General features: G+C 32.5%; 1 protein-coding gene and 1 long non-coding RNA gene across 2 annotated transcripts in view; one reads left to right on the top strand and one right to left on the bottom strand.

Annotated features, from left to right (window-relative positions):
- The window catches only part of LOC136418265 (uncharacterized), a 42,244-nt gene extending 25,019 nt beyond the window's left edge, over window positions 1–17,225 (bottom strand). Inside the window, exons 1-2 of the long non-coding RNA XR_010752903.1 lie at window positions 17,016–17,225; window positions 16,148–16,283 (exon numbers count right to left, since the gene is read on the bottom strand). This is a non-coding gene — a long non-coding RNA (uncharacterized lncRNA). The remainder of the gene's footprint in view (window positions 1–16,147; window positions 16,284–17,015) is intronic.
- Window positions 17,226–23,699: 6,474 nt separating this feature from the next.
- Window positions 23,700–24,763, top strand: LOC136418370 (histone-lysine N-methyltransferase SETMAR-like). Its single transcript, XM_066404414.1, has one exon. The coding sequence runs from the start codon at window positions 23,744–23,746 to the stop codon at window positions 24,761–24,763; it is 1,020 nt and encodes a 339-aa protein (XP_066260511.1). The 5' UTR covers window positions 23,700–23,743.
- The last annotated feature ends 545 nt before the right edge of the window (window positions 24,764–25,308 follow it).

Here is a 25,308-nt window from a genome sequence, read left to right as displayed (position 1 = left end):
AATTTCAGATAATTTTGATTTTCTTTATAATTCCTGCAGTTTTTGAAATATTTAGTTAAAATTTGCAATATAGTTTAGGATGTAGGATTTACCTCATTGGGCATGTTAAATGGTTTTGATAATCTGCAAGGTGATATTTTTTCAGGGATCTTGCCCCCTTTTCTTTCACAGAACTTTTTCGTGGTATACGACTGATAGATTCTACATTATAAAATGACTTTTTTTTTGTTTGAAAACTTTTTGGTCTCTTGCAGCTTTTTCGCATTTGCATCGGTTATCAGAAAAAAAATAAATAAAATACGATTTTCTGGTCAGGTCATCAACACTTCCGGTAGTACGAACGTGTCAAATTTTTTTGTATTCATATTACAGCTATTGTGCTATAGTAACTGAAGTTTATCTGTAATTTTAATTTTTTTTATCAGTGGTGATTTACCAACAATTTTTTGATATTGTTAGAAATACATAAAATATTATTTAAGTTCGAATACTTGAATTTTCATTTCTGATTATGTTTAGAATCACGTGTGAATTTTTTGGGTCGTTATGTATTTTTTAACACTACAAATCCCAACATTTGTAATATACCTATTTCTACTAAACTGATCAAAATGACCGGTTTGATGTTGGTGAAATACTAAAATTCGAAAAATTAAATTATAAAATCATAAAACAAATTACAATAGAGTCCGGTTATAACGGACATTCCGGATATAACATACTATTTGTCTGGTCCGTACCCACTTCAATTTAACTCCTATCTAAAATTTTCGGTTTTAACAGATTCTTTTATAGCAAAACACTCCCGATATAACAGTCTATTTTTTTAATCTCTTGAACAATAAATGACCGGTTATAACAGACTTCATAAATAATCATATAGATTTCGAATATCTATATGCATGGTGGAATACCTCTCGGAACATTCTCCATATTTTAATATATAGATATTTGTTAAAAATATATGGAAAGATAGACCAACGAATTTACCATTATCTGACCGTATCTCTGCTCTTCTACATTTCAATTGTACGTTCCTTTTCGGTAGTGGCGTGTTACCCAGTCTACAAGGAAATTTCCCGACATTTGACCATTTAGCAGCGGCGGTAGTAATAACCTCATTCGACAGTAATTCATCACGTATTATCTATTATACCTACAAGTGAGCATTCCTTATTTATGTTAAGACAATTAATTAATATTATCTCAAGATGATAGAGGGTTGTTTATGAATTCCTTTAACGTAGGCGAGAAAAAATGTTGAAGGGTTTGATAACCGTGGAAAAAAGACTGGAATATAGTTTATTAGTTCTCTTAAAAAAAAGAATATGCGCTTATGGGGCTGATGATGAGTTTGATTGGGGGCATTCTGGGTTTGGTTCTTGAAAGTGAAAGAGTGCTACAGAAACTTGTGTTGTGTTATTTTACAAAGAACCCGAACTCTGACATATACTTAACTCATTCGAGTACATTGTTACCATAATGCAAAATTCTAAAATTAGAAAACGTAATGTAATAAATCTAAAAGAAAAAGTGTTAATTATTGAGAGTATTCAAGATGGTACTACACAAGCTGAAGTGTGCCGCCGCAAAAATTTATCAAAACAAACAGTGTCGACAATATGGATAAACAGGAAGAAAATATTGGAGGCCGCACAAAAACGTAAGCAAGTTTCTGTGAGGAAAATACGAAATCCTGTGCGACAGGACATTGGCCATGCATTACTTAAATGGTTCACAATGCAAAGAAATTTGAATAACGCTATAAGTGGTTTAATTTTAAAAGCCAAAGCCGAAGAACTTGCCCACATTGCCGGTAATGATTTTGTATGTTCAACGGGCTGGTTGGAGCGATTTAAATTTCGCCATGGAATTGTCGTTGGAAAAGTTTCAGGTGAAGCTGCAAATGCCAACAATGTGATGGTTTCGAATTGGATTGATATTGTTTGGAAAGATTTGAAACAAAATTATAGACAAAGTGATATTTTTAATTGTGATGAGACTGTTTTTTTTTATAAACTTACGCCAGAGAAAACACTTAAGTTCAAAGGCGAACGGTGTATCGGAGGAAAAAAATCAAAATTACGTCTCACAGTGTTAGTATGTGCTAATATGAGTGGTGACGAAAAGCGAAAACTTTTAGTTATTGGAAAATAAAAAAAGCCAAGATGCTTAAAAAATATTAATCGATTGTCCGTTAGGTACATTGCTAACAAACGGGCATGGATGACATCAGAAATATTTAAAAACGAACTTTCCTTATGGAATGAAGAATTTCGGCTGAAAAATAGAAAAATTTTCAAACATTCGTCTAGAATTTATACCTCCCAATTGTACTGCTACCTTACAACCTATGGATCAGGGTATTATACGTCGTCTCAAGTCCAATTATCGTAAAAAATTGATGATTAAATTGCTGAATGCGTCTAAAGAAGATCAAACATTTCAGTTAACATTGCTTGGTGCTATAAATATGTTGGCACAATCATGGGATATGGTGTCAAAAAATACTATCAAAAATTGTTTCAAACATTCCGGTATTACAGCCAATAATGAGTTTGAAGAAGGTGACTTACCTTGAGCTGAATGGTTACGGCGGCAACGTAGCGAAACAGTCAATAGTGATAATGAGGAAACAGATTTACCTTTTAGTAACTGGTTAGAAAAGAGATTTGCAAAAGACGTCTTATCTACATTTCCCCAAATAGACGCATTTTACAGTGTAAATGATTCTTTAATAACGTCCGGAACACCTACTGATGCGGAAATAGCATTGGAATTTTATGAACAAACTGAAGTTCAACGGATAGTGATAGTGACATAGAAGGCGAAATACCAGTACCGAGCCGTTCAGATGCAGTGAAGAGTATAAATATAGTACTAAGTTATTCGGAAAGTACTCATGACAATTCCTCCCAAGATATAATAAATGCTGCTTTAAAAGTGTCAAATTTTATAGAATTTCAAAAACTTAAAGCTATTCAAACTAAAATTACTTCTTTTTTTAAATAAAATTTTTGTTTGTTATGCTTGAATTGAATTTCTTTTTATGTTTTTAGTTAAGAATTTATATTTTGTTCCTAAATAACAAGTAAAGTTTTTGTATACATATTTTTAATTAATATTCTTTTATAACGGACTTCCGGTAATAACGGACTAAAACTAAGCTCCTTTGGGGGTCCGTTATAACCAAACTCTACTGTAGTTGCAAAGGAAATAATGTATATTTCATTTAAATATTGAAAGTACACGATATATTAATTTACAAAAATAGTAGGAATATTATTTATTTTTATTTAGGTTTTATTTTGTTTACCGCAATTTTTACATACATATAGAGATTTAAAAAAAAAAATATTTACCACGAACACGTTTTCTACAATCACCACAGATATTCTAAGTTTTATTCTCATTACATAAACCGATTTTATAAGTTTTTCGTATTTGAGAATTTTTAGGGCATTTGAAGAGGTCGTTCAAATATTCTGGTTTAGATGAATCTTCACATTTTGTTGAAAATGCTATATTATTTAATAAATACCTTTATGCGCCAGTATGTCGATAATGAATTGACTTAAGACATGCTTTTATAAACTTTCTTCTTTATTTTGTGCTAGAAAATACATACCTCAAATAGTGCCGAGCAAATCTGAAACATAATGGGATCCGTAGATTTGATTGAATTTATAAACTAATTAATTTATGAGGAAACTAAATGCAATTCGACCAAAAATCAAGGGAGATAAAATTTAGGCAATAGATTGAAAATTAAAAAAAATATATTAACACACAACAGTGGCGTACGAGCAAATTTTTCTAAAGGATGCTATATACTAAGACCTCAAAAAATACACCACCCTGTATAATAGTTAGAGGTAATCTAGAGTCGTATTAAGCAGCGCCTATTACTTAATACACATATAAAATTTGAAAGCTCTATCTGCAGTAGATGAAGCACTATAAAATAAAAATCAAATTTTTTCTTAACTTTTAATACCCTATAACTCTGTTACCAATCGAGATTGGACATACAGTGTGACCCATTTGTTTTGGGGTCAGCCTGTAAAAAGTTTATTAATTGTGCGATTTAGCCCGGATTTTTTTTTAATTATAGAGCTTGAAGAACTACACATTTTCAGCAAAATTGGCCTGGTTGATATAAAATCCAAGGCCTACTATGGCAAGCTACTACAAGCAAAATTTTAATAATCATATTAGCGATTTTTTTAGAAAAAATCTGTGCACGCCACTGGATTGAGCACCCTTCAAAACGGGCCTGTACAAAATTTCATCGAAAAATTTTAGGTAATAACGATTTTGTAGAATAATTAAAAATGCACACCAGGTACTTATTTATTTTCAAAAATTCATAGTTGGCTATGGAAAACAATTGAAGTGTTTATATTAACTGTCAAACACATAAAGTCTAAATCGATATTAGAACTTGTTTGCACTTAATACAAATTAAATTATTAATTATTATAATTATGGAAAATTTAAGTGTAAGAGAAAAAACAGAAATTGTTCGTCTTGTTGGCGACAACGTGCGCTCGGCAGCAGAAGCTGCGGCAGAATTCAACATCAGACATCCAGATAGACCAGTAAGTCGAAGTACTGTGCAACGCATAAATAATTGTTGAGGTATTTTTTTGAGTCTCCGTAGAGAACAAGAAACATACACTTTTACAGAGCAGTGAGAATTTTATTGAGAAGGTCCTTATGGTACGAGTGGGAAAAGTGAACTAACTTACAAAAACTAAAAAACCAGGCCAATACAATTGACCTGCCAACTAAGGTTCTTGGAATTAGACCATACACATGTGCAAGCAATAAGAAATAACTTTCACCAAGAACTACCCTAGTCTGACATCATTAATAAAGAATTGCCAGATGAGTTCGCATATGGCCCTTCTTAGAAAGAACCCATAAAATCTCTAAATTTTTGCAACATGAACAAAAACAAGCAGAAACAAAACATTCAAAGTACAAGCAGTGTCGCATCATAATTTCAACAATGATACTTTCGATGAAACTGGATCAGTTTCCAAAAATTTGCTTAAAACGAGGCAAAATGGACGTCGTGGACTTTTTCAAAATAACAATCAAATTTTGCAATATTTTAACGACAATCCCCGAAATAGTATTAGAACGGCTAGTTTGGACCTTAATATACCCAGAGAAAGTATAAGAAGATGCCTGAGACAAAACAAAATAAATAAAAGCTTTTAAGCCAAAATTTTTGCATACGTTGGAACCAGGAGATGAAGAAAGAAGATTAGAATTTTGCTATTGGCTGCAAGGAAAATATCTAAACAATGATAACTTTTTAAACGAAATTTTATTCACCGACGAAGCCACCTTTACCACAAATGGGGTGGTTTCGAGTCAAAATTGTCGTCACTGGTCAGCTCAAAATCCAGAATTCATCATAAATGCAAGGAGACAATATTCTCAAAAAATTAACGTTTGGTGTGGAATAATATGCGACAGAATAGTTGGTCCCTTTTTCTTTGACGGTAATTTGAATGCGGTTGGGTTTTTTAATTTTCTTGAAAATGAGTTTAGGAACGCATTAGATGATTTACCATTAAGGTATCGCCTTAATTTAAAGTTACAGTTAGATGGTAGTCCTATTCATAATGCTCGTTTGATAAAAAACTGGCTAAATGAAAATTTCGAAAACTCTTGGATAGGGCGAAACAGTCCTTTCTGTGGGTGGCCACCGAGATCCCCGGACTTAACCCCGTTAGATTTTTTTCTTTGGGGTTTACTTAAAGAAAAAGTGTATAAGTCAAGACCCCAAAATTTACAAGGACTACAAGCTAGGATAATCCGTGCTTGTGTGGAAATTACTCCACAGCAAATACGAAATGTAATTTTGAACATACGCAAAAGGAATGATAAGTGCATTGGAGAAAATGGTGGCTTGGTAGAAGTTGCAAAAATGTAGTTGTTTCTTGTGATGTAATTTTCATTTTTGTTTTGTTTTATTTGTTCTGTATAAGCCTAAGACTATAACTAAATTGTTTAATGTTACAATTTGTTTTTCCATAGCCAACTATGAATTTTTGAAAATAAATAAGTACCTGGTGTGCATTTTTAATTATTCTACAAAATCGTTATTACCTAAAATTTTTCGATGAAATTTTGTACGGGCCCGTTTTGAAGGGTGCTGAATCCGGTGGCGTGCACAGATTTTTTCTAAAAAAATCGCTAATATGATTTATTAAAATTTTGCTTGTAGTAGCTTGCCATAGTAGGCCTTGGATTTTATATCAACCAGGCCAATTTTGCTGAAAATGTGTAGTTCTTCAAGCTCTATAATAAAAAAAAATCCGGGCTAAATCGCACAATTAATAAACTTTTTACAGACTGACCCCAAAACAAATGAGTCACACTGTATATGCTTATATGAACTTTTTTTCTTAATTTGTACCAGACAATATATAGCTCAAATAGTGCCTTGAAATTCTAACGCACCCTGTATAATAGTAGTCAAAGCAAAAAGCACCTAAAACCATAATAATGCTTAATGAGGCATTATGACTGCCTATTAGTTTCATTTCACTCAAATGTGTGGTTTGACTTCAATTTATGCTTTGAAAATTGCAGGTATAAATGTTTGCAATGTAAAATTATCAGAATTACTGTTACCAAGGTAACATTATTTCACAATTATTTATTATACTACCACAAAACCTGATAATTTCGAAATCAAAATGAAAAAATCCATCTAATGTAATAAGATATCGATGGATGCTCTATTGCAAACTTCAAAATTTGAGAACTTAGTTCTTTTGTTTTTGTTCACCAACTTTTTTAACAATATTTTTTAATTCTACAATTCTCAATATACAAAACAACTATTCTCAGTTTTTGAAATACTAAATAATATAATGAGGTTACTCCAAAGAAAGTATTTTTCAAATGACTGTACAACTGTTTAGAGCAAAAAAACATAATCAGCCCAAAAAAAATCATTCAGTATTCAGGTAAAATTTCATTCAGAAGAAATCTCAACTATACAATTATTGATTCTCTCGAATGAATCATTAATGATGATATATTTTTATTTTGATTAGATCCCTAGGTATTATTGTCTCTTCTGACTAAACCTCCCGGAATTTACTAAAAACCCAAAAATGTTTGGGAAAATCAAGACATATAGAAATCTTTGAGAGAGATAGAAGAAAAATAAAGATCTCAGTGCTCAGGATACATAATATAGTACTTATAGGAAAACAATGAGATTTGCTAATTACTATATTCCATACCCCAATTATTAATATATTAGGAGTATTATTTACCATTTATGCGATGCCTTGTGAGTTGGGTTATAGCAGTGAGGTAACAGAGGTAGATGATTTCAAGTACAAAATATGAAAAACCTGGCATTTAAGTGATGCTTAGATAGTAAATATTTACAGTCATTCAAAGTGAAAGTGACACATTTTAAAATTTAATAGAATTTTATTCATAAATTTGCCTCTGCAACTTAACAAATAATTATAAGTATTTCTATAATATGGTTTGATATCTACTTATTCTAAATAATGTGTTAAATCAACAATTGATCAGCTTTTAATAAATAAACAACCATATGAATGACCACTGACTTCGCGTGACCAGCGCAAATGAACTTCAAAGTTTAAATGATACATATGGTTAATGAGCAGATTATTTCTTAGTACATTCATAATTTAATACTTCGTCGGTAAATCTTTGTTTAAATTACTTCTCGTAGACGATTTCGAACTGATTTCACTAATTTTCAGATGTAATAGGACGGTGTTTTTTCCAACTCTTTCATTAGCGCTCCTTTTAGTTCTTCCTTGTTCGAAATCTTATTATCTTATCTTATTAATTTCTGTTTCTAATTTGGCCTAAAGATTTTCTATCATATTAATGCCTGGTGATTGGGGCGGAGTTACAAGTACATGAGGAGAGTTATACAATTAACAGCCATTCTTTAACTACATAGGCTGTGCGTTTCGGATCATTGTCTCAAAAAAAGACAAAAGTATTTGTGATGTTTAATTTTTCGACACTAAGTTTTAAATATCGTTGTAATATATTAATATACTTGTTTATCCATTATTCCGTCAATAAAGTGGCGCTTTACTGTGCCAGCACTAGACATACGATTACCATTACGCTCCCTCCGCTGTGTTTCACAACAGCCTTTAGAATTTGTTCTTTAAGTTCTTCACCTGATTTTCTCCACATACAGTGCGTTCACAATGAAAGGTACAAATTAATATAATATTCAGGAGTTTGTTTTTTCGAAAAATGCTCGGGCACGTCGATTTTTATTTTTGGCTGCGGTTTTTTAATAGTAAATTCATACACATAGATAGGATGCCCCAAAATAAGTTGCGACCATAAATTTAATTTTTTCAAATGGAAATATGTACCTATTTTTTATTTTATTTTTGAATTCTAAGGTTCTAAGTATTCTAAGTGCGTTCATGTACCATATCCTATACCTAAACTCAACAGTTATCGAGAATTTAAAATTGAACATATTAATAACTACGACCGTATTTCTAAGGATTTTTTGTAAATCAAGCAAAACATTCAATTGTGTGTTTATTGTTTACCTAGCATGGCAAATTTAATCTTCAACAAAACACTTCGAATTCATCGATTTTAGTTCCTTGACCCATAGATAATTTTGATGTGGTATTTTGTGAAAATAAAAATCAAACTTTCTCCTTTTTAATTTTTAAGTGTCATTTTGTTAGTTTTAAGTTTCATTTTAAAAATGCATTTATCTAAGAAAGAACATATTAAAGTACTTATGATGATTGGTTTTGAAGGCAGAGTACTCAACAAGAAGTATGTAATTTATTTAATGCAATTCATCTTGATCAACTTCTAATTACTATATCTAATGTCAGAAAAATTGAATTGAAATTTACTGAGCACGGTCCCGTTAGAGGTTTACCTAAAGGAATAGCAATAAAAATATCAGAAGAATCTAAACTAGACGTTTTACTAGAAACTGTAAATACTCCCCATGTAGCCGTTAGGACAATCTCCAGGAATTGTAATTTGTCACAGGGATCTGTCATAAATACTCCGAAAAAGTAAATATCATCCTTATAAGGTTCAATTGATACATGAACTAATAGAAGATGATTTTGACAGAAGAACGCAGTTTTGTGAGCAGTTAATTGAAATTAATAATCAAAATTTAGAATTTACCCAAAAGATTATTTTTTCTGATAATGCTGCTTTTGTTTTAAATAGACACGTGAATAGATACAACTGCAGGTATTGGGCAACTGAAAACCCTCGTTCGACACAAGTCTGTCATATATAGCATCGGCAAAAAATAAATGTTTGGCCAGGTATTGTCGAAAATCGAATTCTTGGACCTTATTTTTTTAAAGAAAATATAAATAGGAAACGCTACTTAGACTTTCTTTAGTTTGAGCTCATCTCCGCTTTAGTTGTTGTGTTTCCTAATCCACAAAATCCAGATATTCCTCATGATGAAATATGGTTCCAACACGATGGGACACCTCCTCACTTTGCAATTGCAGTTCGACAATTTATTGACTTAGCTTTCCCTAATAAATGGATTGGACGCAGAAGTCCTATTGAGTAGCCACCAAGGTTACCGGATTTAAACTCATTAGATTTTGTCTTATGGGGTTATTGAAAATCTAAAGTTATGTGAATAGACAACTAATCTTGATGGTCTGAAGCAGAGAATACACTAGAAAATAAGACTTATTTCACCAAAAGTAATTGAAAACGTTCAATAGGAAACACTCCTTTGACTATAAAAATGTATTGAAGTAAACGGAGAAAACATTGAACATTTATTATAAAATTGTTATTATTAATTGTTAAACAAATTTATTCCTTTCATCATGAACGCACTTAAAATACTTAGAAACTTAGAATTCGACGCCGAATGCAAAAATGAAATAAAAAAATAGGTATTTCCATTTAAAAAATGAAGCTGATGGTCGTAACTTATTTTTGGGCCACCCTGTATACATGAATTCACCATCAAAAAAACCGCAGCCAAAAGTAAAAGTCGACGTGTCCGAGCATTTTCCAAAAAACAAACTCCTGAATTTTTAATGAATTTGTTCCTTTCATCGTGAACACTCTGTATATTCACGCCCATCCGACTCAAATAAATTAAATTTATTTTCATCAGTAAATAAAACAATATTCCAAAATTTCACATCTTTGTTCAAGTGTTCCTTTGCTACTCTCTAATTCTTTTATTCTTCCCACTAATTAATGATTTTTTCCTGATAATTCGACCATGAAGATTGTGTTTTCGCAAAACTATTCTTGTCGTTTCTGGATTCACTTTCTTATTTAAATATTTCTCAACTTCAAGAGCGAGTTTAGGAGCACTTAATCTGGGATTTTATTTTACTTTCCACACAATTTACCTTTCATCAGCATCAGTGAATATAATTCTTGGCCTTTTTTCTTTGCTTGCGATTCTATCATCCTTCTTGTATATCCCTATAATATGTTCAACTATCGTTGCACTTTTTTCAATGATTTAGGCGTTAGCCTTAATAGATTCTCCATACTTATGATGGGAGATGAATAACTCGCGCTCTTTTAAAGTTGTATGTCTACCCATCATAAATACAACTGTGTTACACATGATAAAAACGCAGCAATTTTTGTTATCGACTTCGCCGTTTCTATTACAATCATCGCTGACGAATGAATCGTTCACATTGAACCAAATCATTTCGTAACAAAATATTAACCTTATTCATTTAAAATAAATAATTTAAAATAGTTATTGCAAGTATAACTTAATTTAAAAATATAAAGAACAATAATTACTTAGTATTAGGTCGTGTAGTATGAAATGAGTAGATTCTCGAAATGCCACATTCAACTGCGAATAACTTCACTCTAAATCTATATTTGGACTTGACTTTTTTATGTGGAAAAGGCACATTCTTCCTCTTTCGATCAGAGTTTAAAGTGTTAAAAATTATTGAAAACTTTTATTTTTATAAAAATTTTTGTGCAGCCATGCAAAATAGTGAAATTCGTGCGTTAATGAAATATGAGTTCCACCGTGGAACCACAATAACTCAGACGGCTCGCAATATTAACACTAAACCTACCGACAGTTCTTATATACCTATTCCTACAGCGCTCGGTCAAATTGACCGGTGTTTAAAGAAATGATCCATTTTAGTATTTAACGCAGAGAATGGTTGATTTATTTCTGAAGATATGTAAAATTATGAACTTTATTGAAATTTACATTTATAACTTTAAAAAACTAAAACATAATTTTTCCTATACATAAATACAAAAAATAATATTATATTATGCATATACGTATGAAATTATTTATAAAAAAAACAAATTTAAATTTTAATTATTTATATAGTATACAAATGTATATTACTCATTTGACTTCACTACATTTTTTACAAATTATTTGATTCCGAAATACACATTTGCCACACACATATTTTTTGCATTTAGAACAGATTTTCGAAGTTTTGTAATCTTTACAAAGTTTTATTTGACAAGTTTTTCGTACTGACGAATTTGAACTTATAGATGGTTTTGGTATTAATTTTTCTTCACGTAGGTTCTTATAGGCAGCTCCGAGCTCTGAAGCTAATTGGAACAAAAATTCCTGTCTCGAAATGTTTTCACCTGTTGTTTCTTTATACAAAATCCAGGCATTTATTCCAGCTAGATCTAAAATATTGAAAAATACCTGAAGGGGCCACCTCCAACTTTTCGACTTCACACTGTATTTCTTTGCCATTTGATCTGCCACATCTACACCAAATTTTGTATCATTATAAAATCTTATGGTTTCCAGTATTTGTTTTTTACTTTTTTCAATTTCTATTGATTTATGTACGGTACTTAGTATAAGAACTTTTTTTTTGGTTTGCTTTTATATACAGTAAGAGTAACATCATTGGATTTATATAATTTGCTTGAAAATCGACTCATTTTATCTTTTCGTTCTTTGGCCAACCTTGGCAAATATCTCTTATTTCCACGGAGTGTTCCAACAATTGTAGTCTTTTTTGCAAGTAGCTTTTTGGCCAGTGATATACTTGTAAAAAAGTTATCTGTCGTTACGTTCCTTCCGTATCCCGTGAATGGTTCCATCAGTTTTAGAACAACGAATTCCCCAAGCGGAATCGAAGGTTTTCTGCTTTTATCCTTTCCCAAATAAGGAAAACCATTTATTATATATTTGCTATTGACGTCACATGCCAACCAGAATTTTATCCCAAATTTGTCTGGTTTGTTGGGCATATACTGGGTAAATCTACACCTTGACTTTGACGGAAACAACTGTTCATCAACAGTAATGTATGCACCAGGTTTATAACAATTTTGTGAATTATCAATATATTGGTCCCATATTGTAGATATCATAGCAAACTTATCGGTTTGCAAACACTGACTTCTTTCGCTCTTTTTATCAAATCGTATAAATCTCAAAATTTCAGTAAAATCATTTCGGCTCATTGTTTTTGAAAAAAAAGCGGGTCCCCAATTTTTATTCCACAAATATGAGACATCTAAATTTTTTGCCTCATATGCGCCGCGAGCATATACAAAGCAATAAATGCGTCTAATTTTGCAGCACTTAGTTCCCACTTGGTTCCCAAAACCCTAGATGCTTCTTCTTCTGTACATTTTATAATATGATTTATTATACGGTGATCAATGATAAGAGAAAATGCCGTCTTTGTTTGCCCTTTCATTATATGTCGTTTAGCATATCCTGTTGGACCTGACTTATCCCTAAATATATTATAAATTGATGTCCTACCAGGTTTGGAACTTCCGTCTATTTCTTCCCAAATTGTCCCATCCACTGCTGTTTCAATGCCTCGGTCCTTTACATCGATCTCACTATCAGATATCAATAAACATCTCTTCCTTTTTCGCCCCGAATGCTGATTGATAATATCCCCCTCGTCATTATCACTGTCTGACTCTGATTCACTTGTAAGTAGTTGGTTATCTGATTCCAAGTTTTTTTCAGTTTCAGAAATTTCTTGTTCATCACACACTGAACACTCTTCTTCTATGTCTGTTATTTTTTCTAAGTACTTTATAATTTTGTTACGCTTTGACATGTTTGGAGACTAAATATTCACTAGAAAACATTACACTATATACGGAAGAAAATATTTGCAAACAAGTTTTGATGCTTTCTTAGTACTGCTGTCTATTCTTTTCAATGTCCATTTGATCTCGATATCGCATTGATTTTATAAATTGGTTCACTGGGGATTCACTGGTACCGTTTTACAGCCTACATCGGGGGAATTCGACAAATCGAAATACGGGACTATTTTATTTTCATACACCGGGGATTCACCGGGAATATTTTAGACCATAAACCAGCGTCGCCAACGGCGGTCATCCCAAAGAATGGGGAAATTGCATTGAATGTACATATGCATAGATTTATGTAATATTGTCAACATTTCTTTCACCGGTCAAATTGACCGACTACGGTAGGTAAGGCAAACTACAAAAATTTCATAAGAAAACGAAAAAAAAAATGGAAACTACAGGACTAAAAAATACTTTGTATGCACATTTAAAAAAAGTCATGTAGTTTGGTAGCGATACGATAACGTTTAAACATATGTAAATGATACCAAAGTTTGAAAACGGTCAATTTGACCGATACTGGTAGGTTTAGTGTTAAAAGCATTACTGGAAATTTAGATCAGACAGATTTTAATTTTCTTTTAATAGAAGTAGTAAACCGGAAGGCATGATTTACAAATGTTTGTATTCATGTCTACTACCTCTATTAAAAGAAAATTACATTAATTTCTCCTTAAAAAATATCACACTTGGAAACCTTCACCGGTTTTTTGCTAGGTACATGAATGAGAAATTATTTTTTCTCGAAAACGGCCACTTGGACAACAAAATACTAAGAGGCCTTTTTTTTAAGAATTGATGGAATATTAAGAAAAAAATATTCATATTAAAAAAGTCAGTGTCGTGCCATTTTTTTAATTAAAAACATTCCTTTGGATGGCCACACGGACGCCACTGGTGTAGGTGGAAATGGTCTGCATGCTCCAAAACATGCACATTTATCCCGCCATAGCATGTCCCGAATTTCATGTCCGCATCTCAAACTGTTTTTGAAATATTAAAAAAATATTTTAAAAAAAAGGAATTAAACACCCTGTATCTTGGAGATGAAGAGATTTCGGACCTAACTTTAGTTGTTCTAAATATTTGTTTTTATGAGCTCTACAACCCCTGAAAGTTTGTCAGTATATTTATGAAACACCCATATAATGTAGCAGGAACAACAAATAAATGACTAATGGTCATATTTTATGACTTAGTAAATATGTACTATATGTATATCAAAAATAGTATAAATGTTTCATGTGTGTATAAAGCTAACCATCCTGAAGAAAAGTTTTACGGTCAACTTTTATTGAAAATTTCATCAATCAACGAAATGTTTAATAATTAAATTTTTGAAAATTCTGTAATTTTCAAATACATATTCCCAACTTTCAAAAATACACAACATTTTTTAATTTCACATTTTCAAATTTGTCAATATTTTCAAAATTAATGAAATTTTCAAAAATTTCCAAAATTTGAAAAATTCACATAATTAACATTTTAACAAAATTAATAAAGCTTTTTAAAACTTGACAAAATCTGAAAAATCGACATCATTTTAAAAATATAGAAAAAAACAACATTGAAAACCATGGCATCATATGCTAATCACTTAGCTATGAATGCAGGTTTTCCTGAAATAATGAATAATTCCATTAATATTTAAGATAAATAAGACATTTTATACCAAAATAAATAAAATTAAATTTTTTCTCCTTCTTCGTCATAAAAAACACATTATCCTGTTTAAAAAAATTAAGAAAATTGAAGTTGAAAAAGTGAAAATTAAAGTTGTTATTATGAACACACTGTGTATATTTTTGACTAAATGAGTATTTGTTCCTGGTAGGGGAATCTTATATGAGAATCCATCCTAATATTATCAAAATCTAACTTAAACTAACTGTGATATTAACTTTTTTATGAAGCACTGCGAATGCCTAAAATTTCTTTTTAAATGTTATAGGTTGAAGTCATTGTATCCCCAGGTATATAAAAACTAGGAACATAAGATCAAGAAAAAATTCTATCACATGAAAAAAATGGAGGTGGTCTTATTTAAAATAAATTACACTTTACAACGCCCCGCTTTTTTGAGACACCCTGTAGGATTGTCATTAATTTTAAAATTGATCTTCATTAGTCTCATATACATCCCCATAATTGATTTTTTTATGAAATCATAATAAATGAATAAAGATCAAAGGGGCTATTAAATGGACACCCTGTACACAATAACATTCAATTCACTTTGAGTAACAGATAGGATGCTACTGGTTTTTTTATAGGTTACTGATAGATTTGGGGCAATGCTTATTCTTCCTCCTTTGGTCTTGGAATTGCAGCTAACATACTGTTCGATAAATCATTTCTTAATAAGGCAAAATTTATAGTTCCCACTTTCCAAAGGTTGATAAATCAATAAACAATAATATAGGCTTGCTCCCTTTAAAATATTATAAACAGAGGGTTAGGTATGTGTTCGTCTGGACCAGTAAGAATTATTATTAATCAAGGTTCAAAACTAATAAGACCTATTAATTTTTTGGACCACTAAAAGAAAATAGACGGTTATACAATATATAACGGTATAAAACAAGAAGTGCGTGTTTCATTTTTCATTCATATAACCTAACACATACCAACAATTTTTAAAATTATGTAAATTTCTGAAAATGTTGTTAGTTTTTAAATATGTATTGAGTTAATTTTTTGTATTTTATCAATTTTTGAAGTTTGATTTTTTAAAATTTAGTTTACTTTTGAAAACTTAATTGATTTTTGAAATTTTGTACATTTTTTTTTAATTCTCAAAATTTACTAATTTTTTAAAGTTTTGTTAAATTTTGTAAATTATTAAAAAAGTTACCAATTTTAAAAGCATTTTAAAATTTTTTAAAATAAAAACAAACAATTGAGATTCTGAGATCAAGCACTTGACAATATGTCTATTTGTCACACCCATCAAATTAGCATTCCCCTTATTTAATACCTGTCTTAACAACATTTCCATTTGTCACATCTCCTTCAAACATCAATGGATAGTATTCTGGCTGTGATTCATTTTTGCAAGTTCCATGGTGCTTGTATAATTTTTTGCAACTCGGAGATATGTCTTACTCTTAAATCTGAAAAAAAACATCATTGTCGTCTCTAAAGAAAACTAGGAAAATAAAGGTTCTTTATGTTTAGCTGATAAAAAAGAAGTGCGGTCCTTGTTAAAATATATTTTTATTTTATAGGATCCATTATTAAGAGGATTTCAAAGTAGCTATTTTATCCTCATGCTAATGATAGATAAGATTGGCTTGTGCTTTGATACCAAGCTAATAATAGATAAGAAGAGCTAAAGCTCTAATATACAAAACTAGTGTGTAAAAAATTTTGGTTTAACTCACATTCATCAACTTAACAGATAGTCCTTCGTAATAATAAATATAAAGCAAAGGTCTAGAGAGTTAGAGATACTGTCAACATTAATAAATTAGAAGAAATGACAGAAAAGTGGGCATTATAAGGACAATATATTTGGGGCAGCATTCAATAAAATTTAATGTATTTGCTTGGGTATAAGTCACTTGACATCAACCAAAAATGGGTATAAGACTAAGTTATTTTCATTCAAGTTCATTGGGTGGTTTCTAATTGTGATTACTAATAAATTTAAGTACTAATTACTGCTTTCAACTTAAGAAAAACAAGTTAGCGAACTGTTCTGTATTTTAAAAAAGGAAAATAATTATTTTCTCTTTAGGCACAAAAATTTTCTTAATAATGCATTATGTTGTTAAATACTAAATGGTTTTCTGCATGGTATTTACAAGTATTTGTTGGATTTCATAAAAAAAGGAAAAACTTACTAAAACTTCAAATCAACTCTACGATTTTGGCTGATAGTTTCACCCAAAATCATATGTATCACTTATCAATTAAAGTAGATGTTGAAAATGCCACTATATTGTCTTGTAACATCCCACAAGCCCTTAGCTGATAAATTTCTGGGGCCTGCTGCAACGGCTGTTGTAGCAGGCAGGTGTTGATGCATTTTTTGCTGCTGTTCATTACCAATATTGAATGGTATGGTTTTAAACGGTAATGAATACATTTTAGAGTCTTGAAAAGGAGAAATTCAGAAAACAAGACAATTGAAGACTCTGTGGCGGAGCCAACAACGTGGTGCATTGTCACCCGTCTATCAGTAACAGTGACAGTGCATTGCGAACCAGAGCAACCTCTCGGTTCTCTAGCGATTTCAAACAGCCGGCGGGAAAACATTTTTCCGGAACGGCTTCCGGTAATATATTCCAGATTTTTCGGCCGAAGCCCTGTAAAATCGTTGGTCACATCACCAACGCTCTCTTTTGGGCGCTGTTCTTCTGTCAACACACATCCGATACTTGGTGAACGTTAAGTCTAGTAACATAAATACTTTGCATACAGTAGTTATAAGTTTATTTTAAGTGTTTTAATATACAAATCATAAGTTCCCATTGTATGAATTTTGTTTGGACGTTCACGTTGGCGTAGCCAACAAATGAAAACGCCTAGCACACCTAAACGGGACAACTCATATGAACTGAGAATCAAAATTATTTAGTTATTAATTTGAGAATAACCATCAAACCATATAAAAAAAGGAAGCTTAAACATGTCACGGTCTCGTTTTGTTATTTAATTTAAAATGGATTTTCATCTTTGGTTGAACTTTTGTGTATTGACGAGTGGCCATACATTAAATTCGCTCAACTTGAGGGATGTTCTGGTTTGACCATGAGAACCATTAGGTAAAAATATTCCCGAGTACTCTTAACACACGGTGACTCTGTCGCCACTCATCAGTCTTTATCAGCAATCTGGCCCTTCGCAGAGTCACATGTGTTAAGACGTTAATTGCAAAAAACCTTTTAAGGTCTGTTTTTTTTATTCAATTTAAAAATCCCAAATTTGTGGGAACGTAGCTAATTTGTGTTCTAATTGGTTAACTAGAACAAAATGGGCGGAAACCAAATTCTTCTCATTTTCTCTTTTTTCCTTTTTGAGAGATTTAGAGTGGAACTCGAGATATAGACTTAAATTCAATATTCCTCCAAATTGGAACAAAACTTTTACTTAAGATTCGAACGCCCTTTGTACAGATAAAGTTATCATTGATTCTAATTACAGATTTGTTGACGTTAGCGGTAGTGTTTTTCTCGACTATCCTTCTGATTTTTCGTGGCGGTATCCACGTACAAAATAGTACCTGGTGTCAGAAGTCTTTCCCTGAAGACTTCAACAAGAGACAGAATGAAAGAATAAGGAATGAATATCTTCTTTTCTATACTAATGTAAGTAATTAATTGCTCATTTTTATCATAAGATAAATTGCTTGAGAAACGATTAAACATAGGAACTTATATAAATTGAAATAGTTAAGCTAATTATTCAGTGATTGAACGTTTAATGTCAAATTCGGAAACAGAACTTTCTGAAATTATAAACAAATTCGGTTTAACTCAAAGTCAAAATCTCCATACTCGATCTAATAGCACTTCTGTATATCGTGAATATTATCATAAGATGGCTGCTCTCACATAAAATACACCAACAACTGTTAACTATCAGCTTTTGCGTCTTTATGTTGGTTGATACGATTCTCTTCTATGACGGAAATCCTCATACACTGCAAATATTCTTAAACAATTGTACTAGCTTGATTAATACATTTTATAGACAAAGTGATGAAGCCCGTAATAACTTTATCGTAAAAGCAATAATTGGCAAATTATCGGGCCGTGTTTTAACTTTAATTGGTACTAGATTAAACGAACTAGACAAGTGGCTAGATATCAAAAAATGCCTTAGAACTAACTTTCGGCGAGCAAAGAGATTTGCAATGTATAATTCAAAACATGTTGGATTTACGTCCTAATAAAAACTAAATTCCATATAATTTTGGCATGAGATGTCAGGATTCTCGTTCATTAATTTTCTCAAAATTAAATACACAAAATTTAAGTGATGAATCTCGTAGAGCAAAAATGGAAAACTACGAAGATTTGGTTTTAAAAGCTTTTATTAGAGACTTAACAGGCCAATTGCAGAATAATATTCGTTTGAATCAACCCTATAGTCTAGAAAGAGAAGTGGCACTTGTAATCGAAGAAGAAAACTTCATGTACGGACAACACCGTAGTAATTCGTTAAACACCCAAAGATTTAATCCTAATGTTAGAATAACACCTACACACTTTCAACATTCGGTTCAATAAAAGCAAAATTTATTTGGACTTAGTAACTTCAATATGAAGGTACCAAGTAATTCTCAAAATTTCTTTCAAGAATCAGCTTCCAATAATAATTTCCCAAGATTTAATCATTATAAGCGTTATAAAAATAAGTGGATATATATTTGTTTGGCTCTGATGAGTGTGTGAGTCAGATTTTTTGGTAAAAAATTGCTTCAGGTGAGAGGATGTGAGAGCCATGTGGGAAACTCGTTTCACCAGATGTTTAGTATCATGATAGGTACTGACTGATAGTCCCCGTAATTAATTCAACCCAAGGGTCGTTTAGGGGTCACCATGAGAAACCACATGTGGCTCTCAGACCGTCTAGAGGTCCATTACGTTGACCAGGTCCTTGCAGTCGTTATTGTAACTAGACACTAATTGCGAAAACCTTTTAAGGTTTTGGTTTTCTTAATTAGTGACAGAAAACAGAATCTTCGAGTGTGAGAATTTGCCTATGAGTGTCTTCATTGGTGGACCCAAAAGGGGAGTCTGAGCCGAGAGTCTTGACCGCCTCCACACAAGACCCTTGAAGTTAGCCACTTTTTCAATTCTGGTGTGAACGTACATTTACTAACATGTGTATATTTATATTAGGTGTACAACTTTGCTTCCGCCGTTTTTGAATAGATGTATGTAGCGGTAAGTAATGATCGAAATAAATAACCCCATGTGGGCATGCAGGAGCCTTGGGCACCTGTTAACATAACCTCATAAAAATATTAGTCTATTTGTGTCTTCATCATAAAGTTATTCGCAATTGAAAATGTCAGTGTACGAGCCAAATTCTCGTCATTTGCGGGAGGTTTTACTTTTCTGCTTCAATATGAAGAAATCTGCTGCTGAGGCTCATCGAATGCTCTCAGATACTTATGGGGAAGCCACTATTAGTGAAAGGACATGTCGTGAGTGGTTTCAGCGCTTCAAGAACGGTGATTTTCACGTCGAAGACCAACATAGCGGTGGAAGAAAGAAGGTTTTCCAAGATGCGAACTTGGAAGCATTACTTGACGAAGACTCGTGTCAAAGTCAACAAGAATTGGCACAATCATTGGGAGTGACTCAACAAACAATCTCAAAACGCCTCAAAGACATGGGAATGATTCAGAAGCAAGGATATTGGGTGCCGTACGAGTTGAAACCAAGAGATATTGACAGGCGTCTGTTCGCTTGTGAACAGTTGCTTGCAAGGCAAAGACGGAAGGGATTTCTGCATCGTATTGTGACTGGGGACGAGAAATGGGTTCATTACGATAATCCCAAACGCAAAAAGACTTGGGGATATCCCGGCCATGCTTCCACGTCGACGGCCAAACCGTCTATTCATGGTTCCAAAATCATGCTCTGTATTTGGTGGGATCAACTCGGCGTAATATATTATGAGCTGTTACAACCAACTGAAACAATCACAGGTGCTCTTTATCGAACCCAATTAATGCGTTTGAGCCGAGCATTGAAAAAGAAACGGCTGCAATACAACGAGAGACATGATAAAGTGATTTTGCAGCACGATAATGCTCGACCCCATGTTGCGCAAGTGGTCAAGAAATACTTGGAAACATTGAAATGGGAAGTCCTACCCGACCCGCCATATTCTCCTGACCTAGCTCCTTCTGATTATCACTTGTTTCGATCCATGGCACATGGGCTAGCTGACCAACACTTCCGGTCTTATGAAGAAGTAAGAAATTGGATAGAATCGTGGATCGCTTCAAAAGATGTCCAATTTTTTCAACACGGGATTCGTATGCTGCCCGAAAGATGGGAGAAAGTAGTGGCCAGCGATGGACAATACTTTGGATCCTAAAGGTATAATTAGTTTTTTACAATAAAATCGCGAAATTCGGAAAAAAAACGGCGGAAGCAAAGTTGTACACCTAATAAGTTATTTTGTAAGGCTGGAACTCTCTCGGACTTTATCCGCTTATTATAAAATAAAGGGTATATTTGTTTCAATTTTCTCGAAACTTTTTATTTTGCGAATAGTACTCCTGGGTATGGACGGGTAGTTGTACTTTGGGGCACCAAAAAGGGGAATTACTACACTTGTATGGAAGAATCTCTCAACCGCCATCTTTGATTAAACTGCCAAAGTTACAAAAAAATCATTTAGAAACCTATTGACTCTAACTAAAAAATATCCCATAATCGAGTTCTATACAACGTAAAAAAAAAGAAATTCAAAATATTAAATTGTTTGGCCGTAATCTTCGGAGACCGCATACTACAGGGTGGCCCAATTGCTATGGGCCACTATTGCTATCTTCTAAACCATGGACATTACAAGTTCGGTTAAATTAGACAAAAGTTGTCAAATTTGATAACAAGTTAAGATTTCGAGACACTGTTGCCAAAATTTGTTCGGTTTCAGAAATATTGGAAAAAAATAGAATTTTGCCAAAAACGTGTTTTGTAAATAAATCGAAAACTAAGGGTTTTAGAAAAAAGTTTTTCTCATAACATTTTATTGTTTTTTAAGCTTCTACACACTAATGATAAATTAAAAAAAATAGCACTTTTAGTTTCTGAGATATCGACACTAACTTCAATTTTTTAAATGCGGACCTGGATTTTTCTTTTATTATTTTAAATGCATATTTTATCCTAATATCACTGATGAATTACATGTTTACATTTGTCGACGTTTCGTTAGAAAAATTCACCACCAGAGTTTATTCCCTAAAAAATACGAGTCCAACCCTGGATTTGAGTTGTAAATTACATGTAGGCACACTTGCTACAAATAATTACAAATGATAAAAATGTTCCCCATTACTTTGAAGACATTTTCGAGAGTTTTTTATAACTTTTTTGTAAATGATTTAACATAATAGGCGTCAGTTTTTCACAGGCGGCTCGAATTAAAAAAATAATTTTAAATATTTTCAACAAGACGGTGCTCCAGCACATCGTCATCGTCGCTGCAATAGATATCTAAATACCTGGAAACTCAACGCTTGGATTAGAAATAATGGTCCTATAAGCTGGCCACCTCGATCACCAGATATCACGCCCATGGATTTTTCAGTGTGGGGTTTTATTAAAGATCGGATCTATCAAACACCCCCCGTAGATTTGGACGACCTTATTTTTCAAATTCGAGCTGCGTGTGAAAAACTGAACCCTATTATGTTAAATAATTTACAAAAAAGAGTTATAAAAAACGCTCGAAAATGTCTTCAAAGTAATGGGGAACATTTTTAACATTTGTAATTATTTGTAGCAAGTGTGCCTACATGTAATTTACAACTCAAATCCAGGGTTGGACTCGTATTTTTTAGGGAATAAACTCTGGTGATGAATTTTTCTAACGAAACGTCGGCAAATGTAAACGTGTAATTCATCAGTGAAATTAGGATAAAATAGGCTCTTGAGTGACCATATGTGCTAATTATTTGGGTGACACTAAACTATTGGTTCCTTTATAATAGAGACTAGCAGGTACTTTTCCCACGGTTCTGAAGGACTCACCAGAACTGGAAAAGTTAAGACAACAGGAACAAAGAACTGGCAGTTCATAGATTGACGAGCAGAAGAGCGGTCGTGGGGCAGTCAATTCGCTAGTCTGTCTTTTCATTCTTTAACTATTAAAAAGATACCTTTCCTCGAAAATGGAAAACGCATCAAACGCTATTCCGACATATACATATAGGGTGTTCCAGTTTTTAGTAGCAGGACTTTAACAGTCGATAGAAGACCTTTTCTTAAGATGAAAATGTTATATAAATATATATTGAAAACGGCTCGGTTTTTGAGGTACAGGGTGGCAAACTTGACTTAAAAAAAATTTTTTTTTAAAATAATTCACTCAAATATTAAGACACAGCCATGAAATTTGATATTTTGGGATTTTTCGCAGTGCCGAATTTATATTTGTTAAAATTTTCGTCTTTACAGAGGACGCCATTATGCGACATACTAGTGAATATTTAAATTATGAAAATAATTTTTTTGTGCCTCCTTGTAGAAATTTTTTTTAATCAAAATGGATTCGCCGTTCATTTTTTTCTAAAAAAGGTACTCTTGTTATAAATTGCTAAATGCCAATGTTTTCGAGATATTTTGAATTTAGTCCTTAGCAGTACGACTGGCTTCCACAAGCGAGTTGTGATTTGATAGTAAATCATTTATTAGGTCGTGTAGTATGAAATGAGTAGATTCTCGAAATGCCACATTCAGCTGCGAATAACTTCACTCTAAATCTATATTTGGACTTGACGTTTTTATGTGGAAAAGGCACATTCTTCCTCTTTCAATCAGAGTTTAAAGTGTTAAAAATTATTGAAAACTTTTATTTTTATAAAAATTTTTGTGCAGCCATGCAAAATAGTGAAATTCGTGTGTTAATGAAATATGAGTTCCACCGTGGAACTACAACAGCTCAGACGGCTCGCAATATTAATGATGTGTTTGGTACTGAAGTCACTTCGCAGCAAACAGTATCTCGTTGGTTCATGAAATTTCGTTCTGGCAATTTTGACCTAACAAATGAACCACGTGGACGACCTGAAACTCAAGTGGATAACGATTATCTGAAAGCCGTGGTGGAAGCGAATCCACGTCAAAGTGCAAGCGAATTATCGTTAATATTCAGTGTAACCAAAAAAACAATATTGACCCATTTGGCTGAAATTGGTAAGGTGAAAAAGCTGGACAAGTGGGTACCGCATGAGTTGAGCGACATACAGAAAGAACGACGTCTCGAAGCTTGTGTTTCTTTGTTGTGCCGGTATAATAACGATCCATTTTTCAATCGGATTGTTACTTGTGATAAGAAATGGATCCTATATGACAATACCAGACTTTCATCGCAGTGGTTGGATCAAGATGAACCACCAAAACATTGTGCGAAAAAAAATCTTCATCAAAAGAAGCTTATGGTGTCCGTTTGGTGGTCCAACGCAGGTGTCATCCATCACAGCTTCATGAAACCTGGTGAATCGATTACGGCTGATGTCTACTGCCGACAACTGACCGAAATGATGAGGCAACTGACGGTTAAGCAGCCAAGATTAGTCAATCGAAGCGCACCGCTATTGTTGCACGACAACGCTCGGCCACACACCGCACAAGTCACCTTGGCCAAGCTACAGGAGTTGGAATTGGAAACTCTTCGTCATCCACCGTATTCACCCGACTTAGCAACCACTGATTACCACTTCTTTCAAAATTTGGATAACTTCTTGGTAGGGAAAACATTCAACTCCGACGAGGCTGTCAAAGCTGCCTTCCAAGAGTTTATCGACTCCCGGCCTGCAAGCTTTTACAGCAGGGGAATCAATGAACATCCCGTTAAATGGCAGAAGTGTATTAATAATGGTGGTGCATATTTTGATTGACAATAAAAACATTTCATATGAAAAAAAAAATGACTAAAGTTTCAATTCAATTCTACTCATTTCATACTACACGACTTAATATTTTGCCAATTTTTATATATTTAATAAATGCTAAAATATTTTTTTACTTCATTTATCAACGTTATTAATATTATGACTATTACATTTAATATTATTTATTTATTAACATTTTAATATTTTGAAAAAAATTAATATCAAACACTTTTTAATTGTTAAATAATACAAAACAAAGAAGTAATCACAATCCAACTAATCTAAAAATTACTGGAAAATTGTCCCACATTTTTGAAATTGAAATAAATGGAATTAACACGTTAAAACCTCTAAATGAAATAAACACATAAGCACCGAAAATGACAACTGAGATTATTGAAGCGAGACTTGAACTGATTGCCAAGCAACTGTCATAACTAGCAATAATAACACTAATAATAATGTCATTTATAAAAACTAAGATGATTATTACTGTTATTGTTTATTTCATTTAGAAGTTTTAACGTGTTAATTTAATTTATTTTAATTTC

This window comes from Euwallacea similis, chromosome 34 (genome assembly GCF_039881205.1).
Source record: "Euwallacea similis isolate ESF13 chromosome 34, ESF131.1, whole genome shotgun sequence".
Lineage (NCBI taxonomy): Eukaryota > Metazoa > Arthropoda > Insecta > Coleoptera > Curculionidae > Euwallacea > Euwallacea similis.
The sequence above is the reverse complement of the archived record's forward strand: the minus strand, read 5'-3'. Positions and strand labels throughout refer to the sequence as shown.

Bases quoted from the DNA above. Each gene is read 5' to 3' on its own strand.
- LOC136418370 (XM_066404414.1), top strand. From the start codon at position 23,744: ATGCAAAATAGTGAAATTCGTGTGTTAATGAAATATGAGTTCCACCGT.